This window comes from Pimephales promelas, chromosome 7 (genome assembly GCF_988280905.1).
Source record: "Pimephales promelas chromosome 7, fPimPro1.hap1.1, whole genome shotgun sequence".
NCBI lineage: Eukaryota > Metazoa > Chordata > Actinopteri > Cypriniformes > Leuciscidae > Pimephales > Pimephales promelas.
Window position 1 is genome coordinate 23,418,535 of NC_142775.1, and position 18,663 is coordinate 23,437,197.

Consider the following 18,663-nt stretch of genomic DNA (forward strand, 5'->3'; position numbering starts at 1 on the left):
GCCATCATAATGCTAAAAATTTCATTTAAGCCCTTTAATGAGTCGTCAGCAGGGCAGGCTCCTGCTAAATGATAGCTCTGCGATCCTAATTAAGAGAATTTATCTTTGAAGCCTCACTAGTTTGGGTCTTGTCCGTGATCGTGATCTTTTCGGTTTTGGGTGGGTTAGTCAAAACGAAGCCAGAAGAAAGGGGTGTGGGGTGATGATGCACTAAAGATTAGGTGTAACCTACTTTGTGACAGCAGTAAGAAACCAAAGTAGAAAAGTGAGCTAATAGTCAAAAAAGTTGCCATTACATCAAAAATACCAGACAGCTGCTAGGTGTTGGCCTAGTAAATAAAGCCGGTCTGTCCTGGTAATATGAAAACTGAGTTTGATAGATAAAACAAATTAACCTCAGCTATGTTTCATGTGTTAATACCTAAATTCACTGTGTTAAATTCTCAGCTCTCACTCTTACCTGAACCATTCAGGTCTTCGTGGTGCCAGACATGGGCCCCTGCCCCATCCCGGCTTTCGTTTTCTTCATCCTCCCGGCAAGAGAACAGGGCGTCGGCTACCCGGGGTGAAGCCTCCAGGCTCGGCACACCTGCTGGACTGCCTTCGCCCTCAGAACCCAGCAGTCTGTCCTCCTCATCGGACCCTGAACCCGCATCCACCACATTTTCATAACTCAGCACTGAGGACAGAAAAAAGTTCACGTGTTATTATATGAGTTTACCGACATCTCAAAAGAAGTTTGTGCAGTCTTACTGGTATGGCTGTATGATTACAATCTTGACCTGTTAACCCACTTCTTCACATGTGCAATAAGCACATGGTAATAAAGACAGAACGGTACAGTTGAGGTTGCCAGTGAAAATAAATGGGGAAATAGGGGGTTCGAGCAGCTTGATTAATAGGCATTTGTGTAAAATGTACACAGCTTGATAAAAAGTAAAAAGCAGGGTTGTCAACCTTTCCTGACCTGTGGATAATATAAATAATCTAAAAATAAATATGTAAATAGATTGTAAATAAATACTTGAGTAATAATATATATTATATAATAGAACATTTCCAAAGACTTGATGTCAAGATAATGGAAGCCTCACAAGACCAGATTGCTTAGTATACAACAGAAGAGAGCATGATAGAGCAAACCAAAATCCCACACAACTCTGGGGGTGAGAGGTGATGAGGGTCTAATAAACTATGAAGCTTACATCATGGGAACAACAGTTTAACGCTCAGGTTCATTTGAAGTTCTTTCCTTGCCTAATACAGCATACATCTCCCCAGGCTCTCCGCGCACCTTATCTCAGAGGCACGCTGCCAAAGCAGTGAGAACTAGTGGGAAGTTTCTCTAATGGTTAGATTAAAACCCCTAATTGCTGATTTCAGGACAATTTTCTCCCTCTTCTGAACACAGAGTTTTAAAAAACAACAAACTTTCCCTTCCATCAGTGCACTATTTCCCAGTTCATTGGCGTCAAATGGACTCAACTGGGTTGTGGAACGCTCCATTCCCTCCTCCGTACCTTAACTAGCCCTAATCTCTCCCTAGGAGCCCATCCACTTTAAAAAATGCCAATGATGTCTTTTTTTCACAGGTTCCCATGCAAAAAAAAAAAAAAAAAAGCTGACCGCTTCCCTTTGCCGGTTCTCACCAGAGGACGTGAAGATTAGCTGCACGTATCTGATCATAATATGATCTTTGTCTGATCCGTGGGCCTGCATTTGCTCCCCCGGACAACTGCGCAACAGGTGCAAATTAAAAGGGGAACCATCTCGGGTACAAGGGATGGTCGAAATGCACTGACCCGGGCTGAATACCAAAGAGTAGGGTGAGGTGGTATGGCGGGGGTGAGGGGCGTGGGACAAAAAGCTTTCTAACTAAGAGGTGTGACCAGCGGGATTATTTAAGAGCGACTTCAGGCCGAGGGCGAAGACCCCCCCATTAATGAAAAGGACAAGGCGAGCAAGAGAAAGCAAAAGAGAGACATAAAGGGAGTGGTTGAAAGTAAGACATGAGAGGCTCTTTGTGTGGTCTTAGTATACCTTGGACGTAAAGCAACTTTATCTTGACTTTTTTTTTTCTATCCTCTGTTCCTTCTCCCACATTTCATCCCTTTCACTCCCATATATTTCTTTATCTTTAGCCCACTAATAAGTGCACTTTCTTGCCCAGGTACCGTACGAAAGACAGCACTGAATGTTGGTACCGGAGCTAAAAAGCTGCGGCCAATCATTCAGAGTTTGAATGGTGGGAGTGTTCTGAAGGAAAAGAAAGAAGTGGGAGGACTGGGAAAAGAATCAAGAGGATGAATACAGAGGTCAGGGCTGAATATTAATAATAGTGAACTGCTTAGCGGTTTGACTTTAAGCCCACACAAAACACTAAACTCTTTACATCACATCTTCCTGTTCTTTCTTGTGTTTTTCAACAGCATACGCTAGCTATCTACATTCCTAATGACATAGCTTGAATACTTGAGTGGATGCTTGAGATTTTTTTTTTTTTTTACAGAAAGTCAGTATGGTTTGTCATGAAAGTATTTGACTGTAATTGCATAGATTCTCTCATGACACAAATATAAATACAAAACGCTGAGGTTTGAAAACCATTTTGGAACAAGGAACAGGCATGTTTTGAATTCCGACAAGCAGATACTTTGCCTGTTTGTGTGTGTGTGTGTGTGTGTCAGTAATAGAAAAGCAAGTGATGGCCACTCAAAGCAATCCATCAAACAATTTGCCTCTAAGGTCACATGGGTCTGACAGATGTGACTGAGATATTGTATGCAGCTGTGCACTTGTGTGTGGGAGTAGACATCACTGTATACATGTTTTCACCATTGTAATAAGATGTTTGTTTTCATCCATCTAACTAGTCCCAATAATATGTCATTTCTATAAATGTTCACATTTTCAGGTATAAAATCAGTAATACAATTTAAATTGAGGTTGTAACTTTGATTTAAGTAAAATTTAAATTTTTTAACATTATTATTATTAATTATCATAATGTTTTATATTATTTTGTATATACTAGTAAAACTAAAGTAAGAATAGAAGTATGATTAAAACATACTGATAGTTTGTAACTTTATTTCGATCTACCAATCAAATGTGCTTTCTCCTGTGTCGTCCAGCCCCCATTGTAATTCTATTGGCTGCCATTTTAGTGTGTCATTCCGGCAGCTGTCCTGCTGTATAATTCCTGCAGTGAACGGTCCATTGTGCTCACCCTAGAGACAAAGAGGCCACCTCTCTTCTCTCTCACCCTTACTTCTCCTTTCTCCCCTCCCTTCTCTCTCTCTCTCTCTCTCTCTCTCTCTCTCTGTGCCATTTCTTATTCTCGAACAACCCCACCTATCATTCTGCTAGCTGTCCTTTGAGAATGAGGCATAATGCATTACAAGATGGTTCTAAAAGTCATCCTTAACAAGAACTCAGTAAAACACTATACAGCTAGAATCTTTTAAATGTTGATGGTGGAATTACCAAACAAACATTTAACATTATTGCAGAAACAATACCTTGTGCCTGTCCAGTTTGGACAAACTAAGAGTTCCCGTTAACTGGGAGAGGTTCACACATTCCATAGCCTGGAGTTGTGCAATCACACAGACACACACATGTTCTTCTGAGCAGTTTAGCTGTTTAGACAGGTATGTGTGTGCTCTGTCACAATCTCTTACAATCCTCTCATCTCATCTGCGGAGTGTGTTCCCAGCGCTTGGGGGAAAACTGCAGACACACCTGCAAACTCAAAGCCACAATGTCCATTGGAGCCATTTCACTGAAACGTGGCGAAGGATGATTCAAGCGTTCGAATATTTCAGACAGGAAAGGCTTCTGTTACAGCGAACGCTCAACAATCACATCCATCTGAACTGAACGACACCTCCGCTGGCTCACACACCTTTTCAACATTTCCTGTTCCCAGGTAATCCGCCTGCTATCCATCTTTTCCCCTTCCTTTAATCTCCTTTCCGTCTGTTCTTAGCGGCCGAAACAGAAAGGTGAGCACGTATTCCACATCCATATTGAGAAACACACAGCCTGCCGCAGGTCTTTCCCAGGTGCCTCTCTGCCACGGTAATGAAACCCGGCGGAACAGACGGTGGAAAATAACCACTCTGTTCTCTCTCTCTCTCTCTCTCTCTCTCTCTCTCTCTCTCTCTCTCTCTCTCTCCTGTGCGGTGCGCATCACCTGAGTGTGCAGTGGGGGAGGGGGCGACTAGGTAAGACTTCAAACACTTGAAAGGAGGTCGCTGCCTAGTGGCTATAGCCTGGAAATGATCCATGCAAATCAAATCAGCCATCTTCCAATCATGCGCAAAAAGGGCGTTGGAGGGCAAACTTTTACCTGTTTTGTGCTTCAAAATAAAGCACAGAGGTAAAGGACACGCTGAAGCAGCCGTCTGATCTAAAAGACTGGGAACTGTAATATCAGAGAATCTTTTTTTTTTAATGCAAGGGAACTGCCAAAGAATTTGATTTCACCTGTTGGATATAATAGTAAGTTGCATAATGTATCCAATTTTAGGTCTAATGAATAAAAAAACTTTAAGCAGTCTATGAAGAACATGAAATTGGTCGAGACGTCCTTGTGTCCTATACTGGAAACACATTCCTTTAACAATAAAATAAAATAAAATAAATAAAATATAAATATTAAATACCTGTGGAGTATTTAAAAGGTACATTATAGCATTAAGACAAATCAAATAATGCACAGGATTTAATAGTATTTTTTTGAAGAAAAAAATAAATAAATAAAAAGATATACAATTTCTGAGATGGGAAGGAAAGACTTCATATGCTTATATATGCTGAAACTCTTCAATCTGAACAAGAGTATGTAAGCATATAAATAGCCATGGAGCAGTTCTGTAGAAAACTACACACTTTTCAACAATGAATCCGTGACTCCCACGGAAGGCCTTGAACCTGACAGATAGCGTCTGGCTTGAGTCTATTTTTTCTTGTAAGGTTAGCATGCAGATAACTGTTGGTGAAAGTGCTCTTGTTTATGGTGCATGTGATGGGGGGAGAAGGCTCTCCATGTTTGTTTTAAGGCCGGGCAGCCGAAGAGGTCACACTGGTGCTGGGGGAACAAAGGGCCCAGGAAGAGAGGGGCCGCTTTTGTGCTGTGGTGATCCTCAGTGAAAACTCAGCTATGCGTGAACCATTACTGCAAACCTGGAGAGGGTGTGTGTGTGTGTGTGTGTGTGTGTGTACTGTGGTGGTCTTTGTTTTCCTTGTATTTAAGTATTTCAGCACTTGCCAATATTTGTGAGAGTGAAAAAAAGGAGAGTGAGAAAGACGGCGTGTGCGCGCGAGCACTTATCTAGTGTGCACCCATCAGTAAATGGGTGGCGGTGCTCCACAGACCCTGCCGTGAAGCGGCAACAGTAGCCTGGCCCTAATTGAATTAAACTCCCATTTGTCTACTATAGGACCCAACGCAACAGGCAAGAAGGAGAGAAGAGGAAGAGAGAAAGAGAGAGAGAGCTCTCTGAGGCTTGCTCATGCCGCCAGACGGCCCACCTTTCCCCCTTCCTCCCCCACGCAGACCCACCATCTGTGCCCACCCCATGCACATGTTACCCCTCTCTCTCGACAACTGTTCTGGGCCTCTACCAGCCTCAGAGTGCCTGTGTGTGTGTGTGTGTGTGTGTGTGTGTGTAAGATCGTAGGGCTGGAGACACACAATAGCTCACTGGGCTACCCTGAGGAGGAGAAAAGACAGGAGGAGAGGAGAACACAATATGCTGCACAGAGGAAGATAAAGAAGTCAACCTCTATCTCAGACGAACTATCAGTCAGGTTGCACTCTGGGAGAAAAGAACAACCACAAAAAGCCCAAACCGCCTCAGGGCGGGAGAGAGCTGAAAAGAGACGACACAAATTACACACGCTAACAAAACCTGCAATTTTAGGTTTTCTTTCCTTTGAGCACAACGTCTTTGTACCGCGATACCCTACCATAAAATCGGCAGGTGAGGGTTTAGAAGCACAGGCAGATGAATTTGTTGGCCGAGTTTAGAGTCTATCAATTTTTTTTTTGGAAGTTAATATGGGTCAATTAATATGCAAATCTCCCGGCAGATGCTCGGTGGCTCTCAGCATGCGATTGGCCCGTCGGTCACTAGCTGTTCAAACAGTTTCACGAGCAAAACAACACCAGGTTCCCTCTCAGAGAGAAACCAATGAGACACTTTACATAATTTGTTGTTACATAAGCAATGTTTTTGTACTTTTTGGAGAGGTACAATTAATTCTGTTTCTCAAGTAAGAATGCAAAACAACAACCACCATACTTTTTTTTAAGATTTAAAAATGTAGTTTACTCAAAACTGAAAATCATTTCATTATTTACTCACCCTCATGACATTCCAAACCTGTATGACTCTTCTGTGGAACACAAAAGAAGATATTTTGAAGAATGTTGGTAACCAAACAACAGTTTTAGTTACCAATGGGAAAAAAAAATAATAATAATAATAAGACATATCTTTAACGTTCCACAGAAGAAATAAAGACAGTTTTGGACTTGCATCAGGGAGCATATATTTTCATTTTTGGGTGAACTATCACTTTAAAGCACATATTTATGGTGTGAATACAATTATATCTCCTCATATGTCATCAATATAACTTCTATTGCACTGCCTGAAACAGCTTCCAACTTCTCCACTTCAGAAAAAAATGATTGCAGGCTTTATAGTACTTTTATTTAAGGCTGATTTCGCGGAACACAATGATCTTTCCCTAATACCTGTTTACTATCAGACAAAAGGCGAAACTAGAAGGAAACAGCTTGTGTTCTGTTAAGACTCCTCAGTGGCATTGCCAGAGGTGCTTGTTGGGTTTCTGAAAGCTAACAGGTCCAGATGGAGCAAAAAAATAAGACCTCAAAAGGGGGCTTTAAATGAAGGCTCCAGACCATCAGACAGGTTGCTAATGAAATATTCATGTAAGGAGTGGCTCTATCTATCTATCCATCCATCCATCCTGCCCACAACCTTCCCACACTTCCTTCTTCTGCCCTCCACCATTTTATGGTGTGCTTCATTTGAGAGGGAGAAAAAAAAGAAAACAAGCACTCTTTCACTGGCACCACAAAGACAAACTCATCTCTACCTTATCAGAAGAAACCCTCAGAGAGTTTAGCAAATGCATGGTTTGATTTCAAGCCTTCTTCTCAAAAACTTCTCCTTTTTGGACGTTCTTCCGTGTGTCTTGGCAAGTGTTCACAGCATATGACCGCTAATTGTACTTTCACAAGTGCTGCCTGCATGGGAAACCGTTCGTTTATAACAATTCCCTAAAAATCCCTCACATATTTCTGAGTTGGTTGGTGCTTCAATTATGGATAGAGAGTTGTATGTTTGATTCAGAGAGAATAATTCAAGCCTAGAGGTGCAGTCGCATTTACATTGTTCAGAAAATGTTCACGAGTGAAATCCAGTCATTTCAATAGGAATCAACGCGATCAGGAATTTTGTGTGAAGGTGAAAGATTTCCCCTCGGGTTAAAGTTGGTTGTGTTGATAGACAGAACTCTGCTTGGTTTGAAACTGACTTCTGAGCTGTGCTTCATACTCTACACTATTGACAATAGTTCTTTCACCTCAAAAATCTAGCTTAGATGTGTTTTGCTTTTAGGCCATGCATTACTGTGCCATTTCACACACCTCTAGCTCAGCTGAATGCGATTTTCCTCCCTATATCTCTCCATATACATGGGCCGATCGTATATGCTGCTGCGGGGGCAAAGATGGCTTTGTCAAACACACATGCATGCTGGATGGAAGCTGTGCTCTCCTGTGTTCGGCAGGCCCAGGATCAGCTGGGGTGGTATTAAACATGCACAAGGTTGCCTGTGAACAACTGTCAGCGCATCTGCTGCGTTGTTCTTCAGCCTCTCTCTCTCTCCATCACTCCCACAGCCCCATCAATATCACTCTACTGCAAACAGCTCCTGGCTACTGCCGCGAGCGTGTGTGTACATGCGCCTTGTGTGCTGTGTGTGCCAAAACTCGAGTGAATAACACAGTTTATGCCCGCATCCAGTTGTGTGTATGTGTGCATGTCCATTTACAGCAGCCTAACTTGTTTCGTGTGTATGTGTGTGTGTGTGTGCGCAAGAATCTTCTCTCAATATCATAATGAAATAAAGAGCCTGCTTTAAGCACATGCAAATTCAAAAGCGCGGAATCAGGGCAAAATTAATTTAGCTGTTGCTGATTAGAGACATTAATTAATCTGTGTGAGGTGCGGGCCTAATCTGAAGTTGAATTACACCTCCTGTAAGATTAATTAGGACAGAAAAATAACATACGGTGCTGCCAGTGCAGATTACAGTAAGCCTCATTTCTTTGACTTGAAAAAGAGTCGGGCGAAACCTGAATCACCATGCGTCTCGCCGCTTAAGTACTTTGTTGACGATTGTGGGAGCCGTATTCTCAACTAGTTAACAGTTAGCAGGGATTTCAAAAGTATTTAATTTACAAAGGTTTTTGAATCTGGGTTGTGGCTGATACGTAAGGTCACAGAGCTTGTTTCACAAGATTTATTCGAAATGGATCGTTTGACCCTGCAGAAACATTACACTGGGAAGATCATTTGTGGAAAGTGAATGTCTGTGTTAGGCTGCCAACATGTGTATGGGTGTGTGCGACCTGAGGTGTTCGGAGAGCTCATGTGCGTGGATTTGTGGTGAGGACTGTGGAGACCACAGCAAAACCTAACCAGTTGCCAGCTGGCAGTGTAGGTGGAAGCCTTTTAAAGAGGTCAGTGTGTGTGAGTGTGTGTGAGAGTGAATGGGGACAGTCCACATCCAATGAGAAATAGAGCCCCCTTGGTCCAGGACCTTCAATCAGAGTAGCTCTTTCTGATGTTAATGAGGGAGTAAAACACATCTGTTCAGCACCCCCTCCCATACACACATCCTAGGAGTTTGGTCACCTGAATAGTTTCCCCAGCAGGTAGCACACAAGGGAACGATTCGGGCCTTTATGTGGTCATTCTCTGACAAAGGTCAGATGACCCATGGGATGCACCAGGGACCCATATTTGGCCCTTCTGTATTGTCATTCTGAATTGTTATAAATGGCAAGAACATAATGAATGAACAACAATATACACAATGCTGACAATAGTGCTGATCAGTGACTCGTATTGGCTTGAGCATTTATAAAATTGCACCAAAGTAATTCATATACATAAGAAATACTGGCTGATATATAGATATAAGCAAAAATGTACATGTGAAATTCAATTATAATATATATATATATATATATATATATAATATTTTTTTATATTTACATACATACATATGCACTTAAAATATCTCATTAATGTAAAAAATCTAAATGTTATATATATATATATATATATATATATATATATATATATATATATAAATTAAATAATTTAATTCATTTAAAAAAAATCTAACTATTCTAAATCTATTTAGAATCTAAATCTAATTGGTTTGTGTGTGTGTGTGTATAAAATAAAATAAATAAATTATTAACAATTTTTAAAATAAATATTACTTTTAAAAATACAAATTTTATTTTAGAGGGAAAAAAAATGTTTAAAATGATTTACAAAACACCAACATTTTGCAAACTGGGAAACATGCAGAGGATGAATATCTGGTTTTCTGGAAGGAGGTTCTGGATTAGGAGCACATCAAAGAGTGTGAAAGTGAGCTACTTTGATGATGTTTACAGTAACACACCTGGGGTAACACAAGGTGCTAATTAGCTCAAGTGGATAATTAGAATGCCGATTACAGGAATCAAAAGGTACTGCAGAGCTTAAAGCTACAGCCTTCCTCTGTAACCACTCCTTTGGGTAATCTCTCTCTCTCTCACACACACACACACATATACAAATAGTCCAGGGGGAAGCCATAAACATCTCCTTGGCACAGGCGATTATAAGACAGGCTTAGAGTGGAGAACCAGTAAATATTGAGGGGGCCATTGTTCCCTTCACTTCCTCTGTTCAGCGTTGAGGATTCGTCTTTCTCATTGATGACACCTCCAGGGAGCACACGCGGATCATATTATCGTCTGAAACGGAAGTCGTATTCATTCCGTCAACTGTGTTAAGGCTCTCAGAAGCCACATCATTCGTAATGCTGAGGACCGCAGGGCTTTCACAGAACAGGAAAGGCCCATGTTAACTCCTGAGCAGCCAGGGTTTGCCGCTTTGTTAGGGAATCATCTATGATTTAACGCAGGGAGTGGCAAAGCGTTAGCCGAGGCCATTTACAAACAGACTGAATTATTGGAGTTAGAGTTACTGTACCCTGGACAGTCACTTGAAGAACATTTGCAGCTCAATGCAGCTTGATTTATGACTAAATCCATCATGATAATGGCCATCAGGAGGAACCACCAAAGCAAATGAGTGTGCTGTAAAATATTAATCAAATTATTGCAATTATATTTACTGCAAAAGTCTACAAAAGTTAGTTCCTCATGTTACCAGATGGTCACTCATATTCAGTTATGTGGATATCCCCATGAAACTCTTCGTTTGTTAAAAATGGCATCAGGTAGTTTGTGTCGAAACCTACAGACTAAAAGGGACCATATAAATGCCCTACAGGACCGAGTTTCTTATTTCACACCCCAATGTTTATTGTTCTTTTTCATTCTCCACAACTCTACTGTATAATTATCCATATTATGTTCATAAACTTTCAACGCTGGCTCTGTTATTGTTGATTTTAACTGGTTGGGTAATACAACGTGCCTCTAAAAATGCAATACGGCTCAAACCTTTCAGTTAAAAATGGCTAAATAAATACATCAATAAATAACACAATCTTCGCATGGTCACCTCAAAAGAAAGCTGATTTCTGACCTTCTCCCAGAGTTCCATGGAAACCAGAGCTAGACAGTGGCCAAAAATACATGTTTTCTTAAAATACAAAAGCCTGTGAAACAGTCTGTTTTGGGGAGTTTTGACTTCAACAGGTGCCAAGAAAAACCTCCACGGTCTCAAAACCTGTTATTTAAACAAGGGTGAAGGACCGTAGGTCACATTCTCCCATATACGGCTTCTCGTTTTCTGAGCTCTCATAAGGCAGTTAACTGTTTGAGCTCCGTTTAAATGATACTTCGAGGCATTATAAATGAAAGATAGAGAATTTAATCACTTCCTTTTTTTCTTAACATCTCTCAAGTATGAGCTGATAAATAGAACATTTGCACGTTAAACCACAACTTTCTTTGGTACACGGAATGTCACAGTGACTTTGTGGCAACAACAAAAAAAATATTGCTGCTTTGTTTGTCACGTGTTCAGCTCTTTTCTGCCCTTGTGCTGCTCTTATCAGTCATGAGGGGGATAAGGTGTGACCTGGTAAGGGTGGCAAGTTCCACTTTCAGAGGTGTGATCACTGAGGCCCAGCAATTGAGCCAGAGGCGCGTATAGAAGGAACTTAATCAGCCTTTAGCACCTTGAGATGGGTGCTGAGCAGACGTTAACCGAAATGGCAGCTGCACCTCTTTTGCACACGGACTACAATTTTTGTAGTCATGAAGTCTATGGGAATTATTTCCGGTCAGGTATATTGTTTGTTTATATACACGTATGTAAAGTGTATGTCACACAATTACCTCTCGTCGATATGCGTACTCAGCCCTTGAAACAATCTTAGCAGCGTTATTTAGGTTTCTTGGCGTAAACAACCTGGTGAGATTGTGAGTCACTGTAAGCTTCATTTGAACTCAGATAGAGTATCACAAAACATGTGATATACAGGCCACTGATGTGCGCTACCGTGCCTTCACACACACAGCTACACACATATTTTCCTTGGGTCCTCTGCCTGTTTACCAAATATTTTGTGTTACCATGGATCGCACAGAGAAAGAAGCGAACATCTGACCGAGAGGCCGTGTCACTTGATTGAGCTCAACTTCCTTTCAAATGAAGAAGAGAATCCACAGTCGATAGACAAAGTTGTTATATCAGAATGTCATGCCCCTGGGAATTACTTTCATTATGTTTTTCTGTACCAAAACCATTTTTCTAAATGTACACAATATTAATTAAAGTGTAATATGAACTGTGCTGTCACTTACAGACATGCCAGTGCTACTATATGTACACTACGACAGGAACACTTTTATTCAGCAAGGTCAAATGAAATTGATCAAAAGTGACAGTAAAGGCTTTTACATGGTTAGAATTTTAAATAAATGTTGTTGTTTTTTTTAGCTTTCTATTTTTCAAATAATCCTAATAAAATGCATCATAGCTTTGACAAAAAATATTAAAAACTGTGTTCAACAGTGATAATAATAATAATACATGTTTCTTGAGCAGCAAATCAGCAGGATTTCTGAAGGATCATGTGACACTGAAGAATGGAGTAATGGCTCCTAAAAATTCAGCTTAGCCATCTAAGGAATATATTACAATTACAATTATATTTAAATATAAACTAGAAAAGGAAACATTTTAAAATAACAATATTATTGTTTACAGCTTATTTTATCAAATAAATGCAGCTTTGATGAGAACAAGAGACTTATTTAAAAAATATGTTTTTAAAAATCTTACTGACCCCAAACTTTTGAACGGTTAGTGTTAACATGTATATTCTAGTAAAATTCTGTCGACATTTACACATAAATTATGTCCAGGCTGATTCCCCCCCCCCCCCCCCCACACACACACACACAAAGGAAGTGAATGGGTAGTGGATCTGAGAAGCTCTAAACATGACAAAAAGCATCCTAAAACAATCATGAATGTAGTTCATACAAATCATGCACCGAGTCTTTGAAACCATACATTACATTTGTGTGAGGAACAGACCACAATCCACAATACAAGCTGATATTCACTAAAAATCTTCCCCTTAGGCAAAGGCAAAGCGCACAAATTGTGGTCAAATAAATAAATCAATCAATGGTGAAATTAGTGAAATCATCTTTAATGGGGGGAAGAGGGAATATTTTCAGTAAATTACAAACATTGTAGACATCGTGCTCAAAAGATTCTTAATATAATGACAAGGCATTTTTTTTTTACATTTCTAGAGCTTGACAACAGTCCCTATTCACTTTTATTGTGTGGGGAAAAAAACAGCTTGGACATTTTGCTAAATATTTCCTCTCATGGTCTATAAAAGAAAGACATACATACACTGCGAATATTGTTGGTTTAACTTAAACTATCAGTACAAATCTATTGTGGTAAGGTTGGTTAAGGTGAACAAAAAAAAAAAAAGAAGAAAACATTTCACCTCATCATACCGGTAATGTTGCTGCAACAGTGTGTCGTTTGTCAAAAGAGAGGGGAGGGGGGGCTCTGTAGCTGTTTGTCTCTGATAAGGCCCTAACACATGACGATATGAACTGCTCTGTCTGTGTGTGTTTGAGAAAGGTATTCTCCCTTTTTCTCCTAACCGTAACTAATTCTACTTTTACACATTTTATATCACATTCATTTGCAAGAAAACCTGCTTTGGGGAATCACCTTGCGCTGTTTGGAAAATCTAGACTTTCTTCAAATCAAAAAAAGTTGCCTCAGAGAAGAGGAGCTCCAGTCTAATGTCATACAGTATGCCCGTGTAAATGCTAGAAATGATGAAGCCATTCCGGCTTCAGCAGCCCGCTAGCCTCTCAAGGGGACGAAAGGCCTACTTCCAAAAAGCTTGAATTATTTATTGACCTAGGTGGGAGTGCTCTCTGGAAATGTTCAAACCCTTTTTGACAAAAGAAAGCAACATGTTTAATTCCTAATGTTTCAGATCAAAACAAAAATACACCATCTTCACTTTCTCCATTCATCATTTAATAATGTCTTTACAGGCAAACAGTGTGCAGTATTATTTCACTCTGTTGCTATATTAGAGTTCCTGACTTACAATTTTGGCAAAAAAAAAAAAAAAAAAAAAAAAAAAAATTAGGTGCCCTCAAAACACAAATTCACGTTCGCACACACAAACAAAGCACTACGACTTGATCTTTGCCAGGTGGCAAATAGTACCTCAAGGCTCCTTGGCCCACACATCTTAATGTGCAGTATGTCAGATGTGCCGGGTTGACCTTTCACCTCTGAGAGGCTGACTGCAGGGAACCCTTTGTTTCACATCTAACACATTTCAGACCTTACTATGTATTGTAATCTCTGCAACTGGCTTGCGTTGGTCCGGGGCATAGAATTCATTCTGGGCTTCTTTTTTTTTTCATTCCCTTGTGAAATATTAACTGGTTTGTATGTGATGTAATTTATGCGTGCTGGCACAGAAGCATGCCCTGCTAGTGGAGTTCATTTTTGGTTCTACATTTCTGAGCGCAGACTTCACATCTCAGCATGGTTAAAAAGTTAGGAAATTTAAATGACATTTCAATGATAATAATGTTTGGTATGTTCTTTCCACTTTTTCCAATTTTTGACTAGTGTAACCGGGGGGGGAGTTTGATATGGAGCTTTGTACGTGTGTGCAATAGTGCCGTGATGTAAATAAGAAAAACAAATCATTGCAAAACCTCGTTCTTGTTTGCCGTGCTTATTCTAGTACGAGTGTTGTTCAAGTAGATCAAGGGAGCGGTATAATATCTGAGATTAAATGTGTGGGGCATCTGGGATTCTCTCACCGAACAGGATTTATGCAATTATTCTATGATGAATAACACTACAGATATCACCAGAGCCTCATGAATATTCGTGAAAGTCGCTGTATGAAATGATCCCGTTCCAGTACATCACACACAAGACCGTTTGTAGGCTTCCATCTCGTTCAAGCATGCATGAAAAATAATGTCAAACTTCTTTTTGTCCTTAAACAAACAAAATGCCATTTTTAGCCACTCTCAGTGTGTCCTTCCACCTATTTGTTAATTTCCTGTGAAACAATTTTTGCAGTAGTGAAACTACATAACTCAGCAGACCTCGGTCGAATGGCCACTGCAGCTCAACGACCCAGATGAACGTCCACCCATTACACGCTATACCATGTAAATCTGACCTCTTGCCATGATGTTTGACTACCACTGCACACTGAGCTACACACTTGCTTTCTAAAATGGCTCAGTTGAGTAGAGGACATTTACAGTACATCGTCACTGTACAAGCCACAGCTAAATATTCCACTGCATCAACAAAACATGTCATATGTGTTATATATGATTTTATACAGTGATATAAATATGTTGTTTCCAAAACAAGATGGAATTTTCAGTGGGTTTTGAGGAGAAACCACATCATTAATCAAATAAAACATAATAAATAAATAATTGATTGATAATGAATTGTTTTGTGAATAAATACCTATTATGTTTTGTATAATGAATCAATAAAATAAGTTAAATAAATAAAAATAAGTTAAAATAATAAAAGAAATAATTGATAAATTAATAAATGTAATAATTTAATACATTAAAAGATAGATTAAATCGGCTTCATTAAAGCTGTCTCATGTGTGCAGAAGATGAACTACACACAAAAGTGAATGACAAATTGAGATAAACAATTTTTGTTTAGACCAGTGAAATGTAAATTCTGATACTGGTCTCCTCACACCTGTCCTTGAGCTAACAGCTTACAGATGTAATTTACGGGAAACAGAACTAAATACAATACTTTTTTTAAAAGGATGACTATTTTCACACTTAATTAACACTTGTTTTTTTTTTTTTCTCTTTGCAAATATCTTCCTGTCGTCCTCAGCAACCTGAATCCAACCCATACATGTCTGACTACTGTGTACCAATAAGATAATGTGAAAAGTCCTATGGGGGAATCAATTCAAGTGTTGAATTAATGGCAAATATACGGGTCCTCAATGGAACTGCATTATACCTCGTCTAGCTCCACACAGATGATTCGTCATGTTGATAAGTGGACAAAGGCCTAGATTACCCTAACAAACCCTGCTTTGTGATCCTGTCCTCCGGTTAAAGAGGGCACAGGGAGTAACGAAGCAAAAGGTACCACCGTCTGTCAATTTGAATCAATTTACACATCAGGGAACGGCAAGCCGTGTGTCCCCCAGTGCTACCTTCACAGTGACAGATGTACGTCTACAACATGTGACCTGAGAAAACGACCCCTAAAAGCCACCTGCCCCCTGGGCACAGTGCGGGTAATTTGTCCCACTGTTCCTATTCGACACTGTCGATGGCGATGGTTGTCTGAGGTAAGAGGAACTGACAACCATAGACTCCCCAGGGCAAAACTTTCCACCCAAGTGAATCGGTAGGATGAAGGTTAAAACAAATAAATTCTAATAAATGACTTCTGAGTAGTCATTTGGTCTTCATTACTCCCTCCTCAAAAAAAAAAAAAAAAAAAAAAAATCTCCTGTTCCACACCCACATGCATTTAACAGGACTATTAAAGTCTGTTGCTTCCTTGGCAAGTCATATTTTGCAAGCAACATGATAACTGTAAAACACATACCTTTTCTCTTGTGTGTTTTAAAAAAAATATATATACACTGTATATCTGAATGGCAAAAGGTTTTAACACTCCTTAAAAGTTTAATATTTAAATTCATTTTGGTCAAATATTATAGAATCTGTCCTGCGTGGCAACTGAACAACATTAGCATTAGCTCCAACCATAACTACTGCCTATGTGCAATCCCTAAAGTCCAATACCAGCCTTAAAATGCTATCGGAACAAGACTAACTAGCTAATCTATCCCAAGATAACAAGAACATTGATTAACAGAGAAGATTTGGCTGCACAGTAAAATTTATATACAAATCAACAGTGGGTCATAATGATAATGAAAAAAATTGGAGAGTTCGTAAAAAAACAAAACAAAACAAAAAAACTCTTTTGAGATGGCCCACACAACTGTTTCCCTCAGTCATACTGTAAAATAATGATCAATCTCAGTGGAAATAACTTTCACTCCCACTTAAACAACAACCCAAATTTCCTCCATGTGGGCCTGTGGCCAACACTGACGATTAGTTCTCAGGCTAGCATGTAGCTGGACTAAGCTAGTGAAAAAATATGTATGCCTCCATCATGGGTGCGGAATGTGACAGCTCATGCTCATAGCATTTTTCCCCATCCGCCTCCTTTTGATTCAACAAATCGCCATAAACTTTTCCTGTCATCGAAGTGCATTGTGGAGTGCAGTGGGTCCCAGCGGGGGAAGAGCCATTCTTGCTAGCTTTTCACACTCGTATTTTATTTCCTTATTGTGTTTGGACTCCAGCCTACAACATCCAGGTGGAGATGATTTCAAGGGCGAGAGCCAAAAATGTGCTCTAGCAGCCAGGGATGGACAGGGATAACTAAGCAAGCTCACCTCTTGGCGCTGAGCTGCCATTTTGTGTTCAGCTTTGTATAAACATGTCTTTCTTTGGAACATGTGGAAAATTCAATACATCAAGTACACACTTAACCAACAAATAGACTGTGCTAAATGTAAAATTTAAGCAGATATGTGAGGAAGCAACTCTGATTGTATGAAGCAGAAGTCATTGAATCAGCCCTTTTAATCAATAATAAGCCTACCACAGTTGTTTTTTTGTTTTTTTGTTTTTTTGCCACTTCCTGTTTTATCATATGACTGCGCTAAAATACGGAAGCTGATTTTAATGTGAAAACCTAAAAGACTAATTTGGGGTGAAAACCCCAATATGTTATAGGAATCAGTTAAAAAAAAAATACAATTTCTCATTGTCATGAATTAAACTATATGATACCCATGAGAGCTCACACGCTGTTAAATGCTAATTCGCAGAAATTATATTAAAGCTAAAATCAAGCTATTACAAAAAAAAAAAATTGTCTGAAAAACAAAGAAATATATGATAGTACGAATAGTATACATAAGTGCTCAAATTACAAAGTGACATGCCGATTCGAGCAGTAATGCAATTCGCGCCAAGCACAAAATGACACATAGTTCTTGAGAACTAGCCATCTACCTGGTTATTAGCAAAAGCTACATTTGCTTGATGAAAGCACAGCCAAAAGAAGGCCATCCCCAGGAAAGGAGGGCTGGTCTGGGCTTCCTTTAACACAGCAGGGTCTGGTAATAAATGCTCGGCCTTTTGTTCCCCGCACAGTTGGCAGGAGGTTAGCCAACAATACAGCAGCCATAATGCCCTCTCCCAAGGGATGCTAGAGGCTAACCCTGATTCTGTTACATTGAGTCGCAGCAGAAAGAAAGGCTAGGTCATGAACTACTTTTTGAATCACCTCAGCATCAAGCCATTGTTTTGTTCTCACACTAAAACCACCCTTTGAATCCGAATTTCTTTCTGTCATTTAGCTGGTCACATAATTGTGAACATGCACTACAGCGCAAGGTGTCTTTGATGCATATTGTTTTTCAGGCTTACTATTTTTAGGTGTGTGTGACTGACAGCTATCTTTGGACCGCTACGGAGGGAGACTGCAAGATCAAAAAGGCTACAGCTGTCTGAACCCCAGCTTGCCTCGCAACCTTAAAGATCACCCGCCGACAAGACCAAAATTGCTGATACAATCTACCCATAGACGGCGGTTCCCTGCTGTAGGAGAGGCCTGTAGGGCTGTAATCCCAGCAGACCCTCAAATGCCCTGAACATTAGGCCAGAACTTTAGTCTAGACTCATGAACCCTGGTGGTGTCAGGTTGCCAGGCCACCTGAGTTAGCATGTGGCCCTTTTTCTCCACACCA

At 40.0% G+C, this 18,663-nt stretch overlaps 1 protein-coding gene across 4 annotated transcripts in view; it reads right to left on the reverse strand.

Moving 5' to 3' along the window:
- The window catches only part of zeb2a (zinc finger E-box binding homeobox 2a), a 51,156-nt gene that overhangs the window by 13,777 nt on the left and 18,716 nt on the right, over positions 1–18,663 (reverse strand). For 3 of the 4 annotated variants that reach the window (XM_039655935.2, XM_039655933.2, XM_039655934.2), the window contains one exon: positions 461–679. In XM_039655935.2, the coding sequence (XP_039511869.2) occupies positions 461–679 (219 nt within the window). Of the gene's footprint in view, positions 1–460; positions 680–6,374; positions 6,406–18,663 lie in introns of all 4 variants that reach the window. The other variant, XM_089133227.1, reaches the window with a different exon arrangement.